At 47.4% G+C, this 21,970-nt stretch overlaps 1 protein-coding gene across 1 annotated transcript in view; it reads right to left on the reverse strand.

Annotated features, from left to right (window-relative positions):
- RUNX3 (RUNX family transcription factor 3) overlaps positions 1-21,970 on the reverse strand; it is an 88,191-nt gene that overhangs the window by 42,367 nt on the left and 23,854 nt on the right. The window contains exon 3 of the mRNA XM_053268111.1: positions 13,324-13,428. Coding sequence (XP_053124086.1) covers positions 13,324-13,428 — 105 coding nt within the window. The remainder of the gene's footprint in view (positions 1-13,323; positions 13,429-21,970) is intronic.

Here is a 21,970-nt window from a genome sequence, read left to right on the forward strand (position 1 = left end):
GAAGCTGGTACCATATAAAGAGAGGTGTGTGTGTGTGTGTACCTGTGGGTTTTGTTTTGCTTTTAATCAGCCTGGGCTCGGGTTAGCGGCATTATCCCGAGGAGCTTACGTGTGCTTCTAAGGGCAGCAACTGTGTTAGGTAGGTCACTCCAAATCATGGCCTGCCAACACTCACCCTTGATCCTGCCCCACTGTACATCTTGTAAACACTGCACGGAATTAACCTCAAGGACACTTCCAGAGGGTGGTTTGAGATCTGGTGTGCCGATACTCAGGAGCCCCATTCCCGAGGTCTTCCGCTCGACGGCACACACCCCCACAAATGGAGGGCAAGTTGAGACAGCCACTTGCAGCAGTGTGAACAGCCCTCTTCGCACATTACATCAAACACACATGTGGCCTGTATACGGCGCACACGTGCATGAACAGATCTGCTGGTTTGACAAGCATGCATTGTCCCCTTTGCTAGGCAGGGTCTGAGAGAGAAGTGACTGGCCCAGAGTCACCCAGCAAGTCTCATGGCTGAATGGGGATTTGAACTCGGGTCTCCCCGGTCCTAGTCCAGCACTCTAACCACTGCACCACGCTGACCACCATAAATTTACGAATACAACAGATATTTATATACCTCTTTTCAACAAGAGTTCCCAAAGTGGTTTACAGATATATAGAGAGGAGAGCTGGTCTTGTGACAGCAAGCATGACTTGTCCCCCCGAGCGAAGCAGGATCTGCCCTGGTTGCATATGAATGGGAGACTAGAAGTGTGAGCATTGTACAATATTCCCGTCAGGGGATGGAGCCACTCTGGGAAGAGCAACTAGGTTCCCAGTTCCCTCCCTGGCAGCATCTCCAAGAGAGGGCTGAGAGAGATTCCTGCCTGCAACCTTGGAAGAGCCGCTGCCAGTCTGTGAAGACAATACTGGGCTAGATGGACCAGGGGTCTGACTCAGTATATGGCAGCTTCCTCTGTTCCTATGACTCATTAAAAGGCAACTTTATCATGTGCTCATAGCTCAAACGGGGATTGCAAATGCTCCAAGAGCTGTCTAGGTCACAGCTCAACACACTTGCAGCACACCTGCTCGGTATCTTATCCTGAGCACACCTGTCTGTATTGTACCCTGCCGATGTTTGACAAGCCTCCTGTTTTTGAAGTCCCAGGAAAGTGGAGGGGGAAAGCGGGGGCAGGTTATCATGCCTTGGGTGAACTACCATATGGGACCGATTTGAATGCTGAACATCCACATTTTGAAATGGAATGGACTCTGGAACGCAAAGTTCAGATGCATCCGAATTTGGGATCCTAGGCCTCAAGAATAGAAGAGTATAAGGTCCCATCCGGCCCAACATCCTGCCTCATGCATTGACCATCCAAGCACACTTGGGAAGTCTGCAAGTGAGAGGAAGAGAGAAAACGCCTCCTCCCTTGGTGCTCCCTAGCGGCCGGTGTTCAAAGGCATGTCAGCTCTGATCCAGATGGAAATATATATTATTTATTATTTATTTGTTTAAAATATTTCTATACTGCCCCAAATCTGCGTCTATATAGCTAGAAACATAGGACGCTGCCATATACCGAGTCCGACCATGGGTCCATCTAGCTCAGTATTGTCTACACAGACTGACAGCAGCTTCTCTAAGGCTGCAGGCAGAAGTTTCTCACAGCCCTATCTCAGAGAAGCCAGGGAAGGCACCGGGAACCTTCTGCATATGCAAGCTGGCAGGTGATCTTCCCAGAGCGGCCCCATCCCCTAAGGGGGATACCTTACAGTGCTCACATGTAGTCTCCCAATCAAATGCAAACCAGCTCAGACCCTGCTCAGCAAAAGCGACCATTCATGCTTGCTACCATAAGACCCGCTCTCCTGCCGTAGCCACTGATAGCCCTTTTCTCCATGAATTTGTCTACTCCCCTTTAAAAACCATCTCCACTGGTGGCCATCACCACATCTGGCAGCAGCAAATTCCATAGTTTAACTACATATTTTTGTAGACCACCATCTACAAATTTCAATTTGAGTTTTATAATTTTTTTAAAAAATATTTTTACATTTATATCCCACTCTTCTTCCAAGGAGCCCAGAGCGGTGTACTACATACTTGAGTTTCTCTTTCACAACCACCCTGTGAAGTAGGTTAGGCTGAGAGAGAAGGGACTGGCCCAGAGTCACCCAGCTAGTATCATGTCTGAATGAGGATTTGAACTCGGGTCTCCCCGGTCCTAGTCCAGCACTCTAACCACTACACCACGCTGGCATGGGATGGCATAAAACAGGGATTCTCGAACTTGGGTCCCCAGACGAAGACCACTGTGGCTGGAAATGACGGGAGACGAGGGAATCCAAGTTTGAAAATCCCCTGGGATAAAACTGATTTGTTCCCATTTAGAATATTCCCTTTTCCGCATAAAGAAAGAGCTCTGTGCATGTGCATAATTTGATCCTGTGCCTGCTCTTGTCTGGGAGTAAATCCCATTGATTTCCAAGGGATGCTTCCCCAAAAGAAGATTGTTATTTCCGCAGGATTCTTCCCAAAGAAGAATGTTAAGGATTGTAGCATTCGCCTTCCAAGAATAACTTCTACATTTCAAGTAAAGTATTAGAATTATATCGGCTGCAGTGGCACAGAGTGGAAGCAGCTGCCTAGAGCACAAGAGGCTGTGAGTTCGGATCCCCGCTGGTGTGCTTTCCCAGACTGTGCCTAGTAAATATATCTATAAAGTAAAGTGCAGCGTGCCGTCGAGTCGGTGTCGACTCCTGGCGACCCCAGAGCCCTGTGGTTGCCTTTGGTAGAAAATGTCGTTGGACTCTGGAATGCGCTCCCTGTTGAAATAAGAGCCTCCCCATCTCTGACAAGTTTCAAAAAGGCACTGAAGAGCAGTGTTCCCTCTAAGGCAAGCGCACGTGCGCGCTCACAAGTTTTTTGATGTCCACTCAGTTAATTTTAGGTCCTGCTCAGGCTGAATCAGGAAGGCCCTATTATGAATGCATGTGCACAGAGACAGTGCCTTGATGCCCCCGCCTAGAACAAAGTCATTCCGCACACGGAGCAAAAAAATAAAAATAAAAATCAGATTGAACAATGCAGAAGAGACATTTATTCACCCAGGCTTTTAATAAGATTTATAAGGATTTTTTTTAAATATTAATAATAATAATAATAATAATAATAATAATACTGAATTTTATATATTTTAAATGTTTTTAAATGATTTCAACTGTTAATTGATCTGATGTTTTAAATGATTTTAATAGTAAACCGCCCAGAGATGCAGGTTTTGAGTGGTATAGCTATATTTTAAATAAATAAATAAATAAATCATGATAATAATACCTAATAAGGCTGTGGCAGAAGAAGACCAAAATAATCCCAGTCATAATTGGCGCCCTAGGTGCAATTCCAAAACACCTTGAAGAGCACCTCAACACCATAGGGGCCACAGAAATCACCATCAGCCAGTTACAAAAAGCAGCTTTACTGGGAACAGCCTATATTCTGTGATGATATCTATAATAATAGCAGCAACAACATTGATAATAAAATTCAGCCATCCCAGGTCCTTGGGAAGGACTCAATGTCTGGATAAAACAAACCAGTCAATAACACCTGTCTGACTGTGTACACAAGTAATAATAACAATAACAATAACAACAATAATAATAATTATTATAATACTGGAGGGGTTTACCATTGCCATCTCCCGCGCAGTGTGAGATGATGCCTTTCAGCATCTTCCTATATCGCTGCTGCCTGATATAGGTGTCTCCCATAGTCTGGGAAACATAGTCTGGGAAACATACCAGCGGGGATTTGAACTGGCAACCTCCGGCTTGATAGTCAAGTTATTTCCCCACTGCGCCACCTATATTGGGCAGCAGTGACATAGGAAGGTGCTGAAAGGCATCATCTCATACTGCGTGGGAGGAGGCAATGGTCAACCCCTCCTGTATTCTACCAAGAAAATCCCAAGGATAGACAAATCTATGTGATTGCTAGGAGTTGACACTGTCTCGGCGGCACAATCATATAAGGAGGGCAAAGATCTATGCCTATTTAGTGGTGGGAGTGGGAAGCAGAAATACCTTTCTAGCTAATAATTTGCACTGCTGTATCTGAGACAGCTGCTGCTGTGCTCTTTCAAAGGCGGCTGGACTAAGACAAGATAATAGAAGGTGGAAGGGAGCGAAACAAAACCACACAACTAACCCCTACTTATCCTATCAATATGCTATCAGCTCTAAGGGCAGCAAGCAACCTTTCATGAATCAATCACTCTGTCTGCTCAAAGCATTTGTCAAGGCATTGGCGCAATGAACTAGTGCACTCGTCACCTTGTGAATTTGGAAGTATCATCTACACTGACTGGCAGCAGCTCTCCAAGGTTTCAGGCAGGCGTCTTTCCCACCTCTGCTTGGAGATGCTGCCAGGGAGTGAACCTGGGACCTTCTGCATGCAAGCGGATGCTCTGCCATTGAGCTATAGCCCCATCCCCTAAGGGAAACCACACACATGCCACCCAAATAAATGCAAACCAGGGCAGACCCTACCTAGCAAAGGGGACAATTCATGCTCGCTACAGCAGATTGTGCAAGGGGAAATGCCTCATCTCTGTACACCAAGACACTCAAAAACACAAATGCAAATTTTCAGCCAAGCTGTGTTGAATGAGTTGTTCAACTCTTGCAAGTCCCACGGGGACTCTGGGGCTGGTGGTATAATCTTCGGAGACGGGGCAAAATGGATAAGGTCTGCAATTAGAGCGGCATTGCTGAATTTCGCCTCCACCGAAATTTCAGAGTGAATTCAAAGCTGGGGAGGAACTTCCAAGAAACTTTCTGGGAACGCAGTTCTCAATAAGGGAATGGGACAGTCTCTGCAGGATTTTGCACATCTCTACTATGCAGGAGAAGGGATTAATGAGAAAAAAAAGAAAGGCCTCTTAAAGAAAAGCAGAGGAATTTGCCACATTTAAACAATATCACAATCGCCTAATCTAAATTAGCATGGGATGAGTGATATACATCCGAAGGGGCCTTGCCCCAGAGGGAAGGGGAAAGCCAAGTGGAATCATTTTGTTCATTTCTGCAGAACAGAAGCCTGCCTGTTTGTCTCCTCGTATTAAAAAAATCTTGCTGGAGGGAAAACATCCACATTAATCAGGTTTTCCAAGTGTAACAGTAAACATTAAAAACAGACTTTAGGCCTGGAGTTGCCTTTGCTGTAAACATCAGATGTTTTAGAGTAAAATATCCTCTTTACTTGGCTTACACAAATGCAAATGACATTAGCCCAGTGCAGATTTAACACAGCCCAATTCCTAACCATGGTTACACTGGGAATGTCCTATAGGGGCATGTGCTATTGCTCCCCCTCCTCTCCCCCACCTTGTACACACATTTCCTCCATGTATCCCTTGGCAGCAGTAACAATGGTTAGCCTTACATCCACACAGGTATATTTGCTAACCATGGTTAGCTCAAAGCCATGATTTTCAATGAACCCACTTCTAGCCCACTCCTCTACCATGATTGAAGCTGTGGTTAAAGGCACTTCTCTACCATGATTGAAGCTAACCATGGTTAACTCTACCGGTTAACCATGGTTAGCTTGAAACCATGTCCCTTTTGTATGATCTCATAAAAGGGCTGCAGGGTAGACTGCAGGGAAGGCAGCAGAAGCTCGCCTTCCCCACAGATGATCTAGCTGCAGTGTCTAGGAGGGTCCAGTCATGGAGGTCTGGGGGTCAGAATGTGTTGTCCCGGCCTCCAGAACTCCCACAATGCACAGGATGAGTGTGCGGTGCATTGTGGGGATACTTCCAGTGGCAGGTGGGTGCCCATCAATGTTGCAGTGCTGCACCGTTGGCTGAAAGCAGTCAATGATACAGATGATTTTAAAAAGGGGCTAAGGGAGCACTTGCTCCCTTAAGGAGGCAGATTTTGCAATGCCCGCCAGGACTGGGCCCGATCCTGGCGGTTTTCACATGCAGCCTAATCTGGGCTGCGTGCCTGGGCCGGATTAGCTTGCATGTGTGAACAGCCTACATGATCTGCACAACTTTACTTTACTAATCAGCAATGCATCCACCAATGTCAGGCAACGTGGAGTAGGGATGTGCGAACAGGTTCGATGTCGAACTGGTTCGGTTTGACTCTTCAGGGTCAAACCAAACCACCCCATGTTCAGTCCGGCTCCGGACTAAACCCCCCTGGAGGTTTGTGATTTTTAAAAAATTATTTATTTTAAAATTACACCTAACCCCTCTAGGGGAGTTGTTCGAAGTGGGGGCGAGGGCGGTGGTCCGTGGAGGTCCCCCCGCCAGCCTAACAATAATATGCCATCATTCGGCCATTCGGCCACTCGTTGGCCTTTCCCCCTTGGCGCAGTGGCCCAGGGCACGCAGAAGCCCACTGACCCAGGCCATGCAGAGGCCCATTGCACAGGTGCTGTGGCCCCCAAAATGGCCACCGTGCTGAGGGGGAAAGGCTGGTGCTTGGTCAAAAAGCGGTCAAATCATAGCATAAGGGAACCTCCATGGACACCTCCCCCCGCCCGCTTTTGCCGCTTTGAACTCCCCCGGAGGGGGTAAGTGTAATTAAAAAATAATAATTTTTAAAAAATCACTAACCTCCTCCCCGAAACTGAACTGAACTGGTGGGGGTGGGGGAGGTTTTCAAGGGGGTGCCAGATCAAATTGGCCTGGTCTGGTTCGGGTCCAGTTCAGACTCGAACCAAACCGGACCAGCCGGTTCCGTGCACACCCCTAGCGTGGAGGACCCAGGCACTAAAGAATGGATCCCGAGCACATGTCCAGGTGGCCCAATGCTAATGCCCCTGCCTCTCCGGGTGAGACACTTCAAAGACTCGGAAAAAGACTCTCAGTGAATTGTGCCCCTCCCAGTCGGATGTGTCTGCTACGCTGCTGTCCTTAATGCCACTCACACCCTGCTGCTTCACGGCCTCATGGGAGGAGCCGGGGCAAGGACATTTTCTTTCTGTCAATGGCTAAAAGTTGCTTCTTTGCAAGGAAGCCGTAGCAGTTTGTCTGATTTGTCCGCTTTCTAAAATAAAAGGCCGAGTGTCGTTTGAAACGAAGCTCATACAGGAAATGACATGGGAAGCTCAACTATTTTATTACTTCCTGTTTGTAGGCGGGTGTCAACATTTGGCACCAGAAGCACAACTGGTGTGGATGAGAATGTGTCATTTTGCAAAAAGCGTTCCGGTGCAAAGAGTTGGTGCACACTAATAATACAGTTAAAGAGAAAGCGTGTCAGAGGAAAACTTCCCAAGTGATTGCAGCTCTTTCTCTGATGAAAAGGCACTCAGCATATGAATGAAAGGGTGCATAATAGGGCTGTTGTGTTCTCTGTCACTCACCACCACCGTGTGTGTGTGTGTGTGTGTGTGTGTGTGTGTGTTTAAACCTGCAACAGCATAACTGAAACCAAGGAAAAATGCACATATGGAGACCAAATATATATATATATATATATATATATATATATATATATATATATATATTGTAGAAGGATATATATATTATGTTGTGTTCTCTGTCACTCACCACCACTGTGTGTGTGTTTAAACCCGCAACAGCATAACTGAAACCAAGGAAGAATGCACACATGGAGACCATATATATATATATATTATGTAAATGTGCACCCCATTCTTGGATACACTTTTGCTTTGCTTTCAGGACTGAGATATTTTAAGGCATTGGCAAGAAGTCGAAATAGGTTACTGGGGAAGTGAATGGAGTTTTAGAGCTGCTGGATTAGTTGCATGGAGAAGAGCAGACCCAAAGCTGTGAGGAGAGCCGGTCTTCTAGTAGCAAGCATGATAGGTCTCCTTCACTAAGCAGGGTCTGCCTTGGTTCACATTGGAATGGATGACTACATGCAAGCTCTGTCTGCTGTCAGATCTTCCCATTAGGGAACAAGGCCATAGCTCAGTGTTTGAGCATCTGCTTGCATATAGAAGGACCCAGGTTCAATTCCTGGCAGCATCTCCAGGTCGCTTTCCAGACTAGACCCTACAACGGGATCAGGACGCATCTCGGAAGTGTGCTTCCACACTTCCTGCATCGTGACACCGCAGTCCCTATGCAGACAGCAGGGTGCCGTTCACATTTCCAATGCCTTGTTTCGAATTTAATCGCTGCGATATAGAGCTAGGGAGTTGTATATTCGGCATAAGGAAGTTGCTGTTTTACAGGGTAGTTAGTTTCCACGAGACTGCTCCCCCTGCTGTTTACGTGTTGAATGCTACTTGCCAGAAGGGAGGCATTTTGCTGCTGTTGAGAAGCTAGTCTGGAAAGCGCCCAGGTAGGGCTGGGAGAGACTCTTGCTTGAAACCTTGGAGAGTCACTGCCAGTCAGTGTAGACAGGACTGAGCTAGACTGCCCAGTGTTCTGATTTGGTACAAGGCAGCTTCCTTTGTTCCTGTGTAGGACACATAAGACCACCATAAGAACATAAGAACAGCCCTGTTGGATCAGGCCCAAGGAAGCCCATCTAGTCCAGCATCCTGTTTCACACAGTGGCCCCCCACCAGATGCCTCTGGGAAGCCCACAGGCAAGAGGTATGTGCATGCCCTCTCTCCTGCTGTTGCTCCCCTGCAACTGGTATTGAGAGGCATCATGCCTCTGAGGCTGGAGGTGGCCCACAGCCACCAGACTAGTAGCCATTGATAGACCTGTCCTCGGTGAATCTGTCTAAGCCCCTTTTAAAGCCATCCACGCTGGTGGCCATCACCACATCTCATGGCAAAGAATTCCATAGATTAATTATGTGCTGTGTGGGGGGGAAAATACTTCCGCTTCTCGGTCCTTAATTTCCCACCTCCAACCCCTCACCTAGATTTCAAACCCCACATGATTCCCAGTTTTCCTTTTCACCCGGAAGGACTCACATATTTTTTGAATGGAAGAACGCTCATTTTACTCATCCTCTCCATAGCCACGCGTCAGATGCCACCCATTTCCATTTTATCAGCAGGAAATACAGGCAGGGAGATGGTGACTAGATCCATGATCATGTGTTGGATTGGAGCCCAAGCGGACACAAAGACGGACACCTAGAAAGCCCGTCTCACGGGGCTAACCTTGTCGCAAGGTGCATTGAGGGAAATCTGGAGGCTGGGGAAACGAGTCCCAGTTTCGAATGATCCGCGCTGCTTGGAGCAGAGCGGATTGTCTAGGCATGTGGTGGCGTGCTGAAGACTTGTTAAAGGATCATCTGGGGGGAAAGTAAGTGCAGCCTTCCCCCGTCCCCTGCGCCCGCCTTCCCTGCCTCCCAGTCGTGAGAACAGCCTCATTGCATTTTAAGTACGTTTTCGAGATCCTAAGTAACTTCTAGAGAAGGCATCCTCAATCTTGGGTCCCCAGACTTTCTGAGACTACAACTTCCACCATCCCCAGTCTTTAACTATTGTGGCTGGGAATGGTGGGAGTTGTAGTCCAACGAGATCTGGGGATCTAAGGTTGGGAACTTCTGCTCTTGGGGGATGGCTGTGTCAGTCCCTTGCAGCAAAAGCAATAGAGTCCTAAGACATCTTTAAGATTTAATAGCATTCATTTCTACGGACTTTGGAGTCCACTTCATCATATGTGGGATTTCAGATGTATACCGACTTATATTGATTTCTTTGTGTATCCAGAAGAATGAAACCTTTACTCACTTTTATGTGTAGTCAAACAAACGTGCTTCTTTACTGCTGGACAGAAGCCACACACTACGTTTGAAACCGAAAAGAAATAACTCCAGCCCAAAAGAGAAGATTCTAATATTTGACTGTTTAATGGTCATGTCACGACTTCTCTGAATTGGGATTTAAATTCAGGTCCTGCCCTAATGATCTGTCTAACAGGCCACTGAAGTAATTACATTTCAAATGCCCTTACAGCCACCAGTCAGCACTCAACGGTAATCTGAATTCATTACTGGCCTTCAGGAGAGCCCTCAAAACCTATCTCTTTGGCCTGGCCTTCCAGGGTTTTTAAATGGTTGCAAATGTTTTTAACCCTGGTTTTCTGGGAGATTTAAACTGTGTTGAATGTTTCAATGGTTCATTGTTTTATGGTGTTTTATAGTCTCTGTTTTTAACTGTTAGTTGATTTTAATTGTTTTGTTTTAATGTAAAGAGCCATTTTTGGAAGGGTGGTATAGAAATCGAATAAATAAATAAAGAATAATAAATAAATAAGCTTTAAAAGCAGAGGAGGAGGAGGAGGAGGAGGAGGAGACTGAAACATGAATCAATTAATCAGTCCAATTAACTGATGAACAGCCTGATTGCAGTTTTTTAAAACACACACACACACACGCAACACAGAGAGCTTTTTAATCAGATCTGGCCACCTGGATTCTTGCACTTCCACTACTGAAAGAAGAGCAACTTCTTGCCTATCTCTATCTTCATTTGGCAACCCCACCCCATCTCCTCTGTTATTTAAAAAGAAGTGCTTGGGAGGGTTGGAGTCCAGGCTGGTTCTGCAAGCTGAGTGCCAGAGAGCAGAATGGGTGGGAGGCAGAAAAGAAGAGAGCGAGTGTGGTGTAGACCACGTTGGACTAGGACAAGGGAGAGCAGAGTTCAAACCCCCATTCTGCCATGAAACTCACTGGGTGACTGCAGGCTAGTCAAGTATCTCAGCCTAAGCAACCTCACAGGGTTGTTGTGAGGAGAAATATACATCACCCAGGGCTCCTTGGAGGAAGAATGGGATATAAGAGACAGAGACAGAGACAGAGACAGAGACAGAGACAGAGACAGATAGATAGATAGATAGATAGATAGATAGATAGATAGATAGATAGTGTGTGTGTGTGTGTGTGTGTGTGTGTGTGTGTGTGTGTGTGTGTCGGGGGTGGGGGTGGGCCTTGGCTGCCCATGAGTACTGTCAGGGTCCTCACGGATCCCGGTGATGCTGTGTCACCATACCCAGTGCCACAGCCCTGCTCTTAGCCGAGGGTAAGGGCCAGGGATCGTGTGACAGCACAAGTTGCTTGCAGCTTGCACTGACACAGAGATGGGCACCTAGAGTGCACATCCTCTGGGGGAATCTCTTAGTGCATTGCACCTGGTGCATGGTGCACTGTGAGATTCATGGAAGCCGGGACACAGGAACATAGGAAACTGCCATATACTGAGTCAGACCATTGGTCTATCTAGCTCAGTATTGTCTTCACAGACTGGCAGCGGCTTCTCCAAGGTTGCAGGCAGGAATCTCTCTCAGCCCTCTCTTGGAGATGCTGCCAGGGAGGGAACTTGGGACCTAGATGCTCTTCCCAGAGCAGCTCCATCCCCTGAGGGGAATATCTGGCAGTGCTCACACATCAAGTCTCCCATTCATATGCAACCAGGGCAGACCCTGCTTAGCTATGGGGACAAGTCATGCTTGCTACCACAAGACCAGCTCTCCTCTGAATGAGTCCCGACAACAGGTCCCGACGATGGGTCCTGGCAAACCCGCTCTGGAACCCCTGTTACAAAGCAGGTTTGCGGAGCGAGCGCTCCATCAAACCTGCTTTTTATGATCGTGAGTAGCCACGGCGCGCCTTCGCGCCACCCCTATTCATGAGTAGACCCCTGGCCAGGAGGTTGCACATTTGGAAAAAAAAGCTCTGCTTCTTTAGAAAGCAAGACTCTGCAGGGCTGTTTTCCACACAGATGTTCCTCACTGGAGAACTGCAAGCGTCAGATGTTGACTTGCAGCAGTGTTCCCTCTAAGAGGGATTCCCAGATGTTGTTGACTATAGCTCCCAGAATCCCCAGCTGCCATGGCTTTTGCTTGGGGATTCTGGGAGTTGTAGTCAACAACATCTGGCAATCCCTCTTAGAGCAAACACTGACTTGCAGGATCAAATCAGACACAGGCAGAACTTCCATATTGCCTAAAACATATTCAGTGCCTGCTGTTGTGCAGTTCATACATTCAGCTGCAAGCCACTAAGTGCTGGGAAACCCAGTGGTGGTAACTGATTTACCCACTGTAGCTACTCAGGCTTCTAGGTTTCCCCGCCAAGCAAGGTATGCCCGTTACAGCCTCTCTAACGCCTATTGCAAAATGTCAACAGTTAATGAAAGAAAGAAAAAACTTCTCCTAGCACATAAGCATTACCCACACAATGTTGGGGCACCCACAAGCTTAACTTGATAGAAACCCGTCCAATTAGAACAGGCTAATCTCAGATGCAGCAGCTCATCAGCCTATCACTACAGATCTTTAATTTCCGCCCTGTGTTGAAATGCAGGAGTGGGAATGATTCACAGGTATATCTGGGCTGCATTAACAATTATGCTTTCGTGCGGAGGCGGGCAGAAAATAGACCAACAGCAGACCACTTGACTCATTTCCAGGGGACAGCCTCGCAGATGCACCATATTTATCTGAATCTAAAAGGTTCTTCCCCACCCCCAGTCCGTGTGTGTGTGTGTGTGTTAGATTCAGAGTCCTCTTCCTTTTAGGTAAATACAGATATAACCAGTTTTAACCTTTATATTTTAAGGCATCGTCTTAAATTCAGACTCACTTTCTATTCAGGGAAATATGGTACTAGCACCAGTCCCTATTTTCTGGAACCCAGCCCTGATAAAACCAAGGTCCTACTTTTTTCTTTGGGGGATGTCGTCTTAAAATTGTGTAAGTCTGAGTTGCTAGAGTTGCCACTCTTTAGGGTTCAGTTCCTTCTTTGGGTCGCTCTAGAAGCAGAGGCGGCCCTTCCATGAGCCTAGATGAGGCCGTCACCTCAGATGGCAGGTTATTGGGGCGCCAGCAGGATGGCATGGTCCCCACTCCACCCCATTATCGACATCACAGCAGCTCTTTGGGATCTGACCTTTGCAAACTTTGCAAAACCTCAGGCTATAAACCACCTTGGCATGGCTGTACAAGATCAAGTCAGTGTTGGTAACCCACATTAAACCAGGATCCAAACGATTGTGTGAACCAGGTCTTGGAGTGTCTTCTGATGTTTTTTTAAACGGGTTGCAGCTCTGGGGTGCTCTTCAGGACTCCTCTGACCCCTGCAAGCTCTGCAATGTGCAGCTCTCCTCACACTCCTTGCCAAGCGTGCAAGAAGCCCAGAGAGGGAAGAGGAGACTGCTGGTGACGATGCAGAGAAGCCATACCAGCAGACACACTAAGGTGGCGTCCAGCCCTGATGCTTCCAAATTTGGCCATGTCTCAACAACAAAAAGTCTCCCACAATACACACGGCATCAACATGACGACTCCTGCCAGTGAGACACACACACACACACACACACACACACACACACACACACACTTCAACTTCCATAGAAAGACATAACTTACTTCTCGGTTCCCGGGGCCCATCGACGGTCACTTTAATGGCTCGGTGATATGTAGCAACTTGGGTGGGGTTTGTGAAGACGGTGATTGTTAATGTAAAGCTTTTTCCTAAAAAGCAAGGAGGGAAAAGAAGAGAAAATATCCATGAGCCGAGGATATGAAGATATGGAAGCGCCCACTCTTCCATCTTGGAAGCAAAGGCTGGTAGGCTTTGCTCCCTCTCTTTGAACAGAGGCTTTTCGAAGGGACCTTAGAGGTCTTCTACTCCAACCCCCACAGGAAACCTATTGTTGGGAACTGAAATGGCGGGAGCCAAGCAGAGGAAGTGAAATTCGGAGCTTGAGTAGCCAATTTCAGGTGTGACATTGTGTGTGCATCCAGGTGTCTGCACACTTTAGGGGTGTGCGCGGAACTGGTTTTGGCAGTTTGGTTCGAATCCAAACCGAACCGTTGGTCCGTGAGCCAGTTCAGTTGAACCAGCTGGTGATCCGGTTCATTTGGCCGACCCGGTTCGAGGGACTCGGCTTGTAAATGGAAATCAGGTGAGGATCCCACTTTACAAGCAAAGGGGAATCCTGCCTCTAAAAGGGTTCTAAGGGTGCCCAGAGGGGGCAAGGCTCCTCTAAACCCCACCGGTGCTCTCCCTCAGCATCACAGGCTGCCGGGAGGCCGCCACGCATCCGCAGAGGCCGGAACTGGGCCTCCGGTGGCCTGTGCTGCTGGGGGGAAGCACCGGTGGGATTCAGAGGAGCTGCTGCTGCGCAGCCACCGAAGCCTGTAAGGTGCCCTCTTGCCGCCCCCTTTCCCAACTGCCCTTAGAACCCTTTTAGAGGCAGGGTTCCCCTTTGCTTGTAAAGGGGAATCCTCACCAGATTCCCCTTTACAAGCAGAGCCCCTCGAACCGGGTCAAACTGGTCCGTATCGGACTTGGCCCAGTCTGGTTCGAACTTGGACTGGCCACCTTTTTTTGAGGCCAGTCTGGTTCGAGTTCGAACTGGGTGAACCAGCCCAGTTTGAGTCAAACCCACCCCTAGTACACATGTACATGGTTTTCTGTGAATGGCTGTACATGTGTTTGTTTTAAATGTGAACTTGGGTGCAGGCTCCTCAACGTGGGGGACAGAAAGAAAGTATATCTGGCTGCCTTGAAGGCCCTTCTCAAGACACACCTGTTTCACCAGGTGTTTGCCCTTTAATAATTTTTTAAAAATTGATTGTTGTTGGTATTTCTGTTGTTCACCGCTTAGAGTCTTTGGAGGAGGTGGTATACTGTATAAGAAGTTTCATTCATTCTATCTATCTATCTATCTATCTATCACTTTATGCATGTTGAACATAAAGTGTAAATAACTGCAAGGGCACACTGATCTGTACATGTGTACACCGCATACAGATTGTGCGTGCATTGGATGTAACACGTGCTTAATGACAAATTGACAACCCCTGCTAACTGTGCAAAGAGGCACCTTTTCAAGTGGTGATTCTCTTTATACTTAGCAAGGGGAGAGCAACTGGCCCTATCCATCATCAGCACAGCATCCCTCCAGCGGCTGTTGCTGGTGTCTATCTTAGGTTTTTGTTTTGAAGACTGTGAGTCCTTTGGGGACAGGGAACCTTCTTATTAATTTGTTATTGATTTTTCTATGTAAATTGCTTTGAAAACTCTGGTCAAAATGTGGTATATATACAGTAAATATGTGTATTAGTAGTAGTAGTAGTAGTAGCAGCAATAGAAAATCAAAGACATGACTCTTTGTATAGGTAGTAATACACAGTACGGAAGCACCATTTGAACTATGTTTGTTTTACCTTGTAAATTTTATCAAAGGATTCATAATAAAAAATAAAGTGTTGGACTAGGACCTGGGAGACCTGAGTTCAAATCCCTGCTCAGCCACAAAACTCACTGGGTGACTCTGGGTCAATCACTTATCTCCTAGCCTAACTTATCTCACTGTTTTGTTGTGAAAATAAACGTAACCATGTACACTGCTCTGGGCTCTTTGGAGGATGAGTGGGATATAAATGTAAAAATAAAATCAAAACCATACCCCTTTTGTCATCCTTATCAGGGCGATGAGAAAAGTTTTGTGTGTCAAATTTGCTGGCAGTCCAGAAATCATGAATAACTTTTGCAGTGTCCAAATTCTGCGCCGCAGTTTGTATAATAAAATGTAACTTAAGAAGATGCACAACTTAATAAGATCTACTCAACAAGCAGCAGATGGTAGAAAGGGGGTTGGTTGTGTTGTTGTAATGTGTGGTGTTTATGTAGTGAATTTATTGTTGTTGGACTGATTATAGACTGAATAAAATTGAAACGGAATAGAATGGAATTTGTTTTGCCAGAGAGCTGCTTTGAGAAATGAGTGGGGTGTTAAGAGGCTCCAACCCACCCACCCCTGCAACTACTAGCATCCTATCAAAACTCGTTGCCGCAATGCCTCTTAATCATACTCGTCTTTTTGCCTTTGGGGTTGGAAACTGGGCGGGGGCGGGGGGCAACGGCCGATTTTGCAGAGGCTGACACTTGCTGACCGCAAGTGGATTTAGAGCAGGAAATCATACAACAGCCCTGCACGAGAGGCCAGCATTATCACCCACTTATTGAAGAGGAGAGGGTGACCTGAAACCACCTAGCAGATTCGTGGTGGATTCATGAAAGCCAGCATGGTGTAGACGTTAAAGTGTCGGACTAGGGACGGGAAGGTCCAAGTTCTCATGGGAAGGAGAAGAAAGGAGAACGAGTGCTGTGCAGTGGTTAGAGCAGTGGTTCCCAAACTGGGAGACTCCAGATGTTGCTGAACTACAACTCCCATCAGCCCCAGCTACAATTTATTGCGGCGGAGAATGACGGGAGCTGTAGTTCAGCAACATCTGGAGGCTCCCAGTTTGGGAACCATTGGGTTAGAGTGTAGGAATAGGATTTCAGATCCCTTCAGCCATGAAACTTACTGGGCGACTCTGGGCCAGTGACTTTTCTCTCACACCTCACAGGGTTGTTGTGAAAATTAGGGATGTGCGCGCCGGCTTGAGGCTGAGCCGACTTGCACTTGAACTGTTGGGCCGGGCTGCGGCCAGTTCGGGTTTTTTTTGTTTTTGTTTTAAAATATAAATAAATATGAAAAAAGGCACATTCACCACCATTGCAGGGCTTCGAGGGGTGTTACTGCAACCATGGTGTGTGTGTGGGGCTCCTGAGGTCCCCCCTCCCCCTGCCGGCCTTCACCGGCCCGTTTCAGGCCATTTTCACCGGCCCGTTTCAGGCCATTTTCAGGCCATTTCCAGCCCATTCGGGACCTCTGTGCATTGGCGGGGGCCATTTTGGAGACCGGCGTACATGTGCACTAGCCATCTGCACAGCCAGTCGACCCGGCTATGCAGAGGGCCAGTGCACATGTGTGGCAGCCTCCAAGATGGCCACTGACAGTGCACAGAGGCCCGGAATGGGCCGATAAGGGCTTCGAATGGGCCGGTGAAGACTGGCAGAGGCTGGTGAGGGCTGGGGGAACCTCAGGAGACCCTCACCACCACTCGAAGCACTCCCTGAAGCCCTGCAATGGCGGTAAGTCCACCATTTTGTTCCCCCTCCAAAATTTCACACACACCCCCGAGCTGGGCCTGAACCGTTTCAGACTCGAGTCAGACCAGGCCTGGTGCTAGTATCGGACTCTACTCGAACCGAACCGGGTTTTCTGGTTTTGTGTACACCCCTAGTGAAAATGAGCATAAGCATGTAAACTCTGGTCTCCTGGGAGGAAGAGAATACTATAAATAAATACAAATGAGCAATAAATAAAACGGGTGAGACAAGATTCAAACTGGGGACTGCTTGCAAATCCAAGTGAATCGCTGGGGTGGGGTCTAAGTTTGACACTGACCAGAAATGAGGTGCAGGCCCTCCAGAAGCGTATCTAGGGGAAATAGTGCCTAGGGAAAGCACTGAAATTGCGCCCCCTTTCCAAACATCTGACACCTATCTTTCAGTTACGTTTACCATAATATCAGCTGAAAAGTACAAGTCAAGCTCGTTAATCTTTTAATATTTCAAAAACTATTTAGCAGTGGACTTAGCCAGGCCAAAAAATGCTGGAAAACTACACATTTCAGTATGCTAGGGCTCATGAAATACCCAAATACTATGTGGAGGTGTACTTGGAAAACTAAACAGAAGTGCCTGTCTAATTCTCTACTACATAGTAGAGAATTACATAAGTTTTTAAAATAAATGGAGAATTTGACTTTTTTTTTTTTACAAAAAATTACATAAGTTTTTAAAATAAATGGAGAATTTGACTTTTCCCAGATACTCTGAAAATAATTAAAGTATATGCAGAGTAAACTATGTCACTGCGTGGAATATATTCTAGTATTTTTTATTTATTTATTTATTTATTTTTATATGCATTTAAATCCCACTCTTCCTCCAAGGAGCCCAGAGTGGTGTACTACATACTTGAGTTTCTCCTTACAACAACCCTGTGAAGTAGGTTAGGCTGAGAGAGAAGTGACTGGCCCAGAGTCACCCAGATAGTTTTATGGCTGAATGGGAATTTGAACTCGGGTCTCCCCAGACCTAGTCCAGCACTGAGAGAAAGAGAGCAAGAAACTCCCAGTGAGCCTTAATACTAAGGATTTCACACTGATTCAAAGACAAACTCACCATTAATAGCCATATTATTAAGACATCACATTTAACTCACTTATCACAAGAAGCAAAATAAGAGCAAATGAATACAATCCTAGCTCATAAGCTTCAGCTCAGTATTCACAAGCCCTGATTCTCTGTACATAGTGCCAATCTGAATATGTGTACAGTGACTTATATTAGATTAATTTTTTTTTAAAAAAAGTTCTTTACCTTTAGCCCCTTTGGGGGGCTTCCTAAAGGCCATGTGGGGTATGCAAAGGTTCCCCTCCCCCCACTGGCCTCTAGGGCCTCACAGGGACCATTTGAGCATGTGCAGTGGCCATTTTTTAATTTTTTTTTTAAAAAATGGCTGCTGAAAACAAAATGGCCACCGCGCATGCTCAAATGGCCTCTGCAAGGCCTGGCATGGCCTAGGGCCTCAAAGAGGCCATTTGAGCATGCATGGTGGCCATTTTGTTTTTGGCAGCCATTTTTTAATCTTTTTTTTTTTATTTTAAAAAATGGCACCCCCCTTCAAGTGGTGCCCGGGGCACGTGCCCTGCCTGCCCCACCCTAGATATGCCCCTGAGGCCCTCCCACCTCCCTGAGAGCATATCTGTACCATCCTCCTGAGTCTTGCATTCACATTTCACATCATCAGGCGTACGCAGGGGGATGGCCCCGGACACTGCAGCACCCGAGGCAAGGTGCAGAAGGCTGCCTTCTTGAGTGGAGTCCAGGCCCCATTCAAAAGACACCCTCACAAACTTTGAAAGTGCTTGGGGCCAAGGAGGGCAGAAAGCTGCTGGCAGCCTCCTCTCCTTGTGCCTCTTGCAAATTTTACAAGGAGTATGAGGAGAGGCGCTCCCCGAAAGGTTTGCAAGGCCAGGTGGGCCCTAAAGAGATGCACTAACAGCTAGGGGAGCCACTACAGGAGAGAAGGCATGCCCTCGCCTCTTGCCTGTAGGCTTCTCAGAGGCATCTGGTGGGCCACTGTGTGAAACAAGATGCTGGACTAGATAGGCCTTGGGCCTGACCCAGTAGGGCTGTTCTTGAGTATTTATTTTGTTTGTTTTTTACATTTATATCCCACTCTTCCTCCGAGGAGCTCAGAGCAGTGTATATGCTTATTTTTATCCTCACAGCAACCCTGTGAGGTAGGTTAGGCTGAAAGATACATGACTGGCCCAGAGTCACCAGTGCGTTTCATGGCTGAATGGGGATTCAAATCCGGGTCTTCCCGGTCCTAGTCCAATACTCTAACCACTACACTATGTCTTATGACGACCACGGAGGGCGTCCCAATGTCAGGGAGAAATGGGCACAGGGGAGGAGGAACAGGACCAACATACTTCCACCATCGGTCGGTCCCACTCACAGCTGCCCATGCCATCCCCAACTGATGACATCACGGGCCGCATGCCAGCCTGTGCGGCTGACGAGCGAGTGAGTTGACCCAGGTTGGGAGGTGGGCCAACTCGGACCCACAGCGGCCCCCACAACTCTCATGCGAAGGTGGCACACCCTGCGTGGGACTGGGCTCTGCCTCCTGTGGCAGCTGCGGCAGGCTATTTGAGGAGGAGCCGGCCTGTTATGAGGGGCTGAGCTCCGACGAGGGCCAGGAGCAAGGAGAGGCCCTGTGAGTCAGTGGACAGAGCCAGCCTGCGAGGCAAGAGAGAAGGGGAGGAAGGTGCATAACCTTGCCCAAGATGCTCTGAGCCCATTTGGCGACTTTCCTGTGAAGAGGCCACCACCGAGCCTGAGGCCTCACACCTAGTAATCTGTCGCTTGAGGCAACTGCCTCGCATTGCCTCATGGAAGGGCCGCCCCTGTGAGTACGCATGGTAAAAGCCCACTTCCTTGCACACCTGAAAGGTGTAATGCCTGAAGCAGCCCAGCACCTTCAGACAACGGCCACTAGCTTCCAAGAAGCAAAACTCAGGAGCCAAGAATCGGGAAGGAACAAAGGAGCCCTGAAATCCTGTTTTCTAACCACAAAACCACAGCTTCCTTTGTTTGTTAGATACAAACCCTTGCCAGCAGAGATATATTGATAACATCGTCAGACTGGCTGGCTATGGATCATGGCTGAACAAAGACAATTGATGATAGATGGTATTTCTGCCAGCATCCATGGCAGTTGCGATAAGCTAGTTTTACCTTGGTTACTAGCAGCTGTACAAGACTTTGAAATCAAACAGCTTTAGGGGACCACAGCAGCATGTTGTGATCAAGTTGAGGATTTTTTGTAATGGCGCCGCAATTATGAAAAGCCCTCTCTTGTGGGGCGGGGGGGGGGAGGGGGATCAGCCAGACTGCATCTGAGTTAGGTTTAAGGTGGCTATCAAAACATTTCTCTTTGGCAAAGTTTTTAAATGAGCTTAAAAAAAAAAAAAGCTGCTATGGCTTTAAGAATGTCTAGGTACTTCTGCAATTTGTAGTTGATAATTTTTACATAATTGTATATAATTACCGACCTTATTGTAAGCCACCTTGGGCCCATTCTCACAACCGAAAGCTGAGTAGGAGGAGCACCGAGCTTGTGGGCGTTCCCGAGAAACGGTTGTGTGTCGGCAACAATCAGAGGCGGAGGAGGGAGAAGCGACTGTGTGCTTGCCACAATCTCAGCAGAACAGTGGAAGCCAACCCACACCATGTACCCAGTACTGCATCAGGGGTAGAGGAAAAGGACGTCCCGCCCCATCCATCCCAGATCACGGCTAGCACACGATCACTTCGCAGATTGCTGCGTAGGAAGGGGTTAATTTAACACAGGAATCTGTGGTTGTCTGGGGCACTGGGAGCCCCCCTGACCCAGCAGTTCCAAACCTGGGTAGCCCAGATCCGCTATGCAGGTTCAATAACAAGAAAAGAGCCACCCTGTCTTTTTGTTTGGGTCATCTGTTGCAGCTGGCACCATTTAAACTGTTCCTGGGCTGCTGGCGGCCATGTTTATCATAGAGTTTTGTGGGAAGCTGGATCAGGGAGAGGAGAGCTGTTGCAGTACTGAGGGCTGCCTCTCCACCGCTTCTGCAATGCATTGTGGGATATGTGGAGGCCCCAGTTCCCGATTTCAGCAATGGAGAATGCCACTGCGGCGTTCGTGTGAGCGGCAGAACCCAAAGAAGGCTCTGGTCATCTGGGAGGCACATGGTAGGAGTGTGCCTTCCCTCCAACCCACCTCCATATGGTTGTGAGAAAGAGCCCACTGTTTCTCAAGAGCATGCATGCCTGGACGCTCCTCCTACCGAAGCTCCTCCTACCCAGGTGTTGGTCATGAGAACTACTGAATTTATAAAATAAATACGAATATGAATACGATGAATATTTATATACCGCTTTCCAACAAGAAGTTCCCAAAGTGGTTTACATAGATATAAATAAATAAATAACATGGCTCCCTGTCCCCCGAGGACTCGTAATCTAAAAAAGAAACACAAGACAGACAACAGCAACAGCCACTAGAGGGATGCTGTGCTGGGGATGGATAGGGCCAGTTGCTCTCCCCCTGCTCAATAAAGAGAGGCACCACTTTTAAAAGGTGCCTCTTTGCTTAGTTAGCAGGGGACTAATTTAATACAATAATTTGCTCTGAACCAGAGTTGACCAGCTACAAGCCCGGACCTTGCTTTGAATGTACTCAGCACTGGAGTGTGGTAAACAAGAATGCCTCTAAGTATGTTCAGAATGCATTCCTTCACCTCTGCACAGCCCATCTCCATGAATCTAAAATTAGGGGACAAGACCTCCAGGGCAAACCAATAGGACATCATGCTCTACCTGTGCTCAGATGTTGGTACACAAGTACATTTTGTGTGTGTGAACGACTGTACCTGTGTTTGTTGTAAACCTTGGTACAGGCCCCCTGAAATGCAAGCTACAGATAAGAAGTGCACTGCTGTGACTGTGCTCAACGTAATGTGTGAATAACTGTATCTTGTACAGATCTGTACCTGTGTACACTGTACATAGACTGTACACAGGTTGAATGTAACATGTGAATTGGACTTTGGGCCATAG

Source organism: Hemicordylus capensis, chromosome 7 (genome assembly GCF_027244095.1).
Source record: "Hemicordylus capensis ecotype Gifberg chromosome 7, rHemCap1.1.pri, whole genome shotgun sequence".
In the NCBI taxonomy this organism is placed as follows: domain Eukaryota; kingdom Metazoa; phylum Chordata; class Lepidosauria; order Squamata; family Cordylidae; genus Hemicordylus; species Hemicordylus capensis.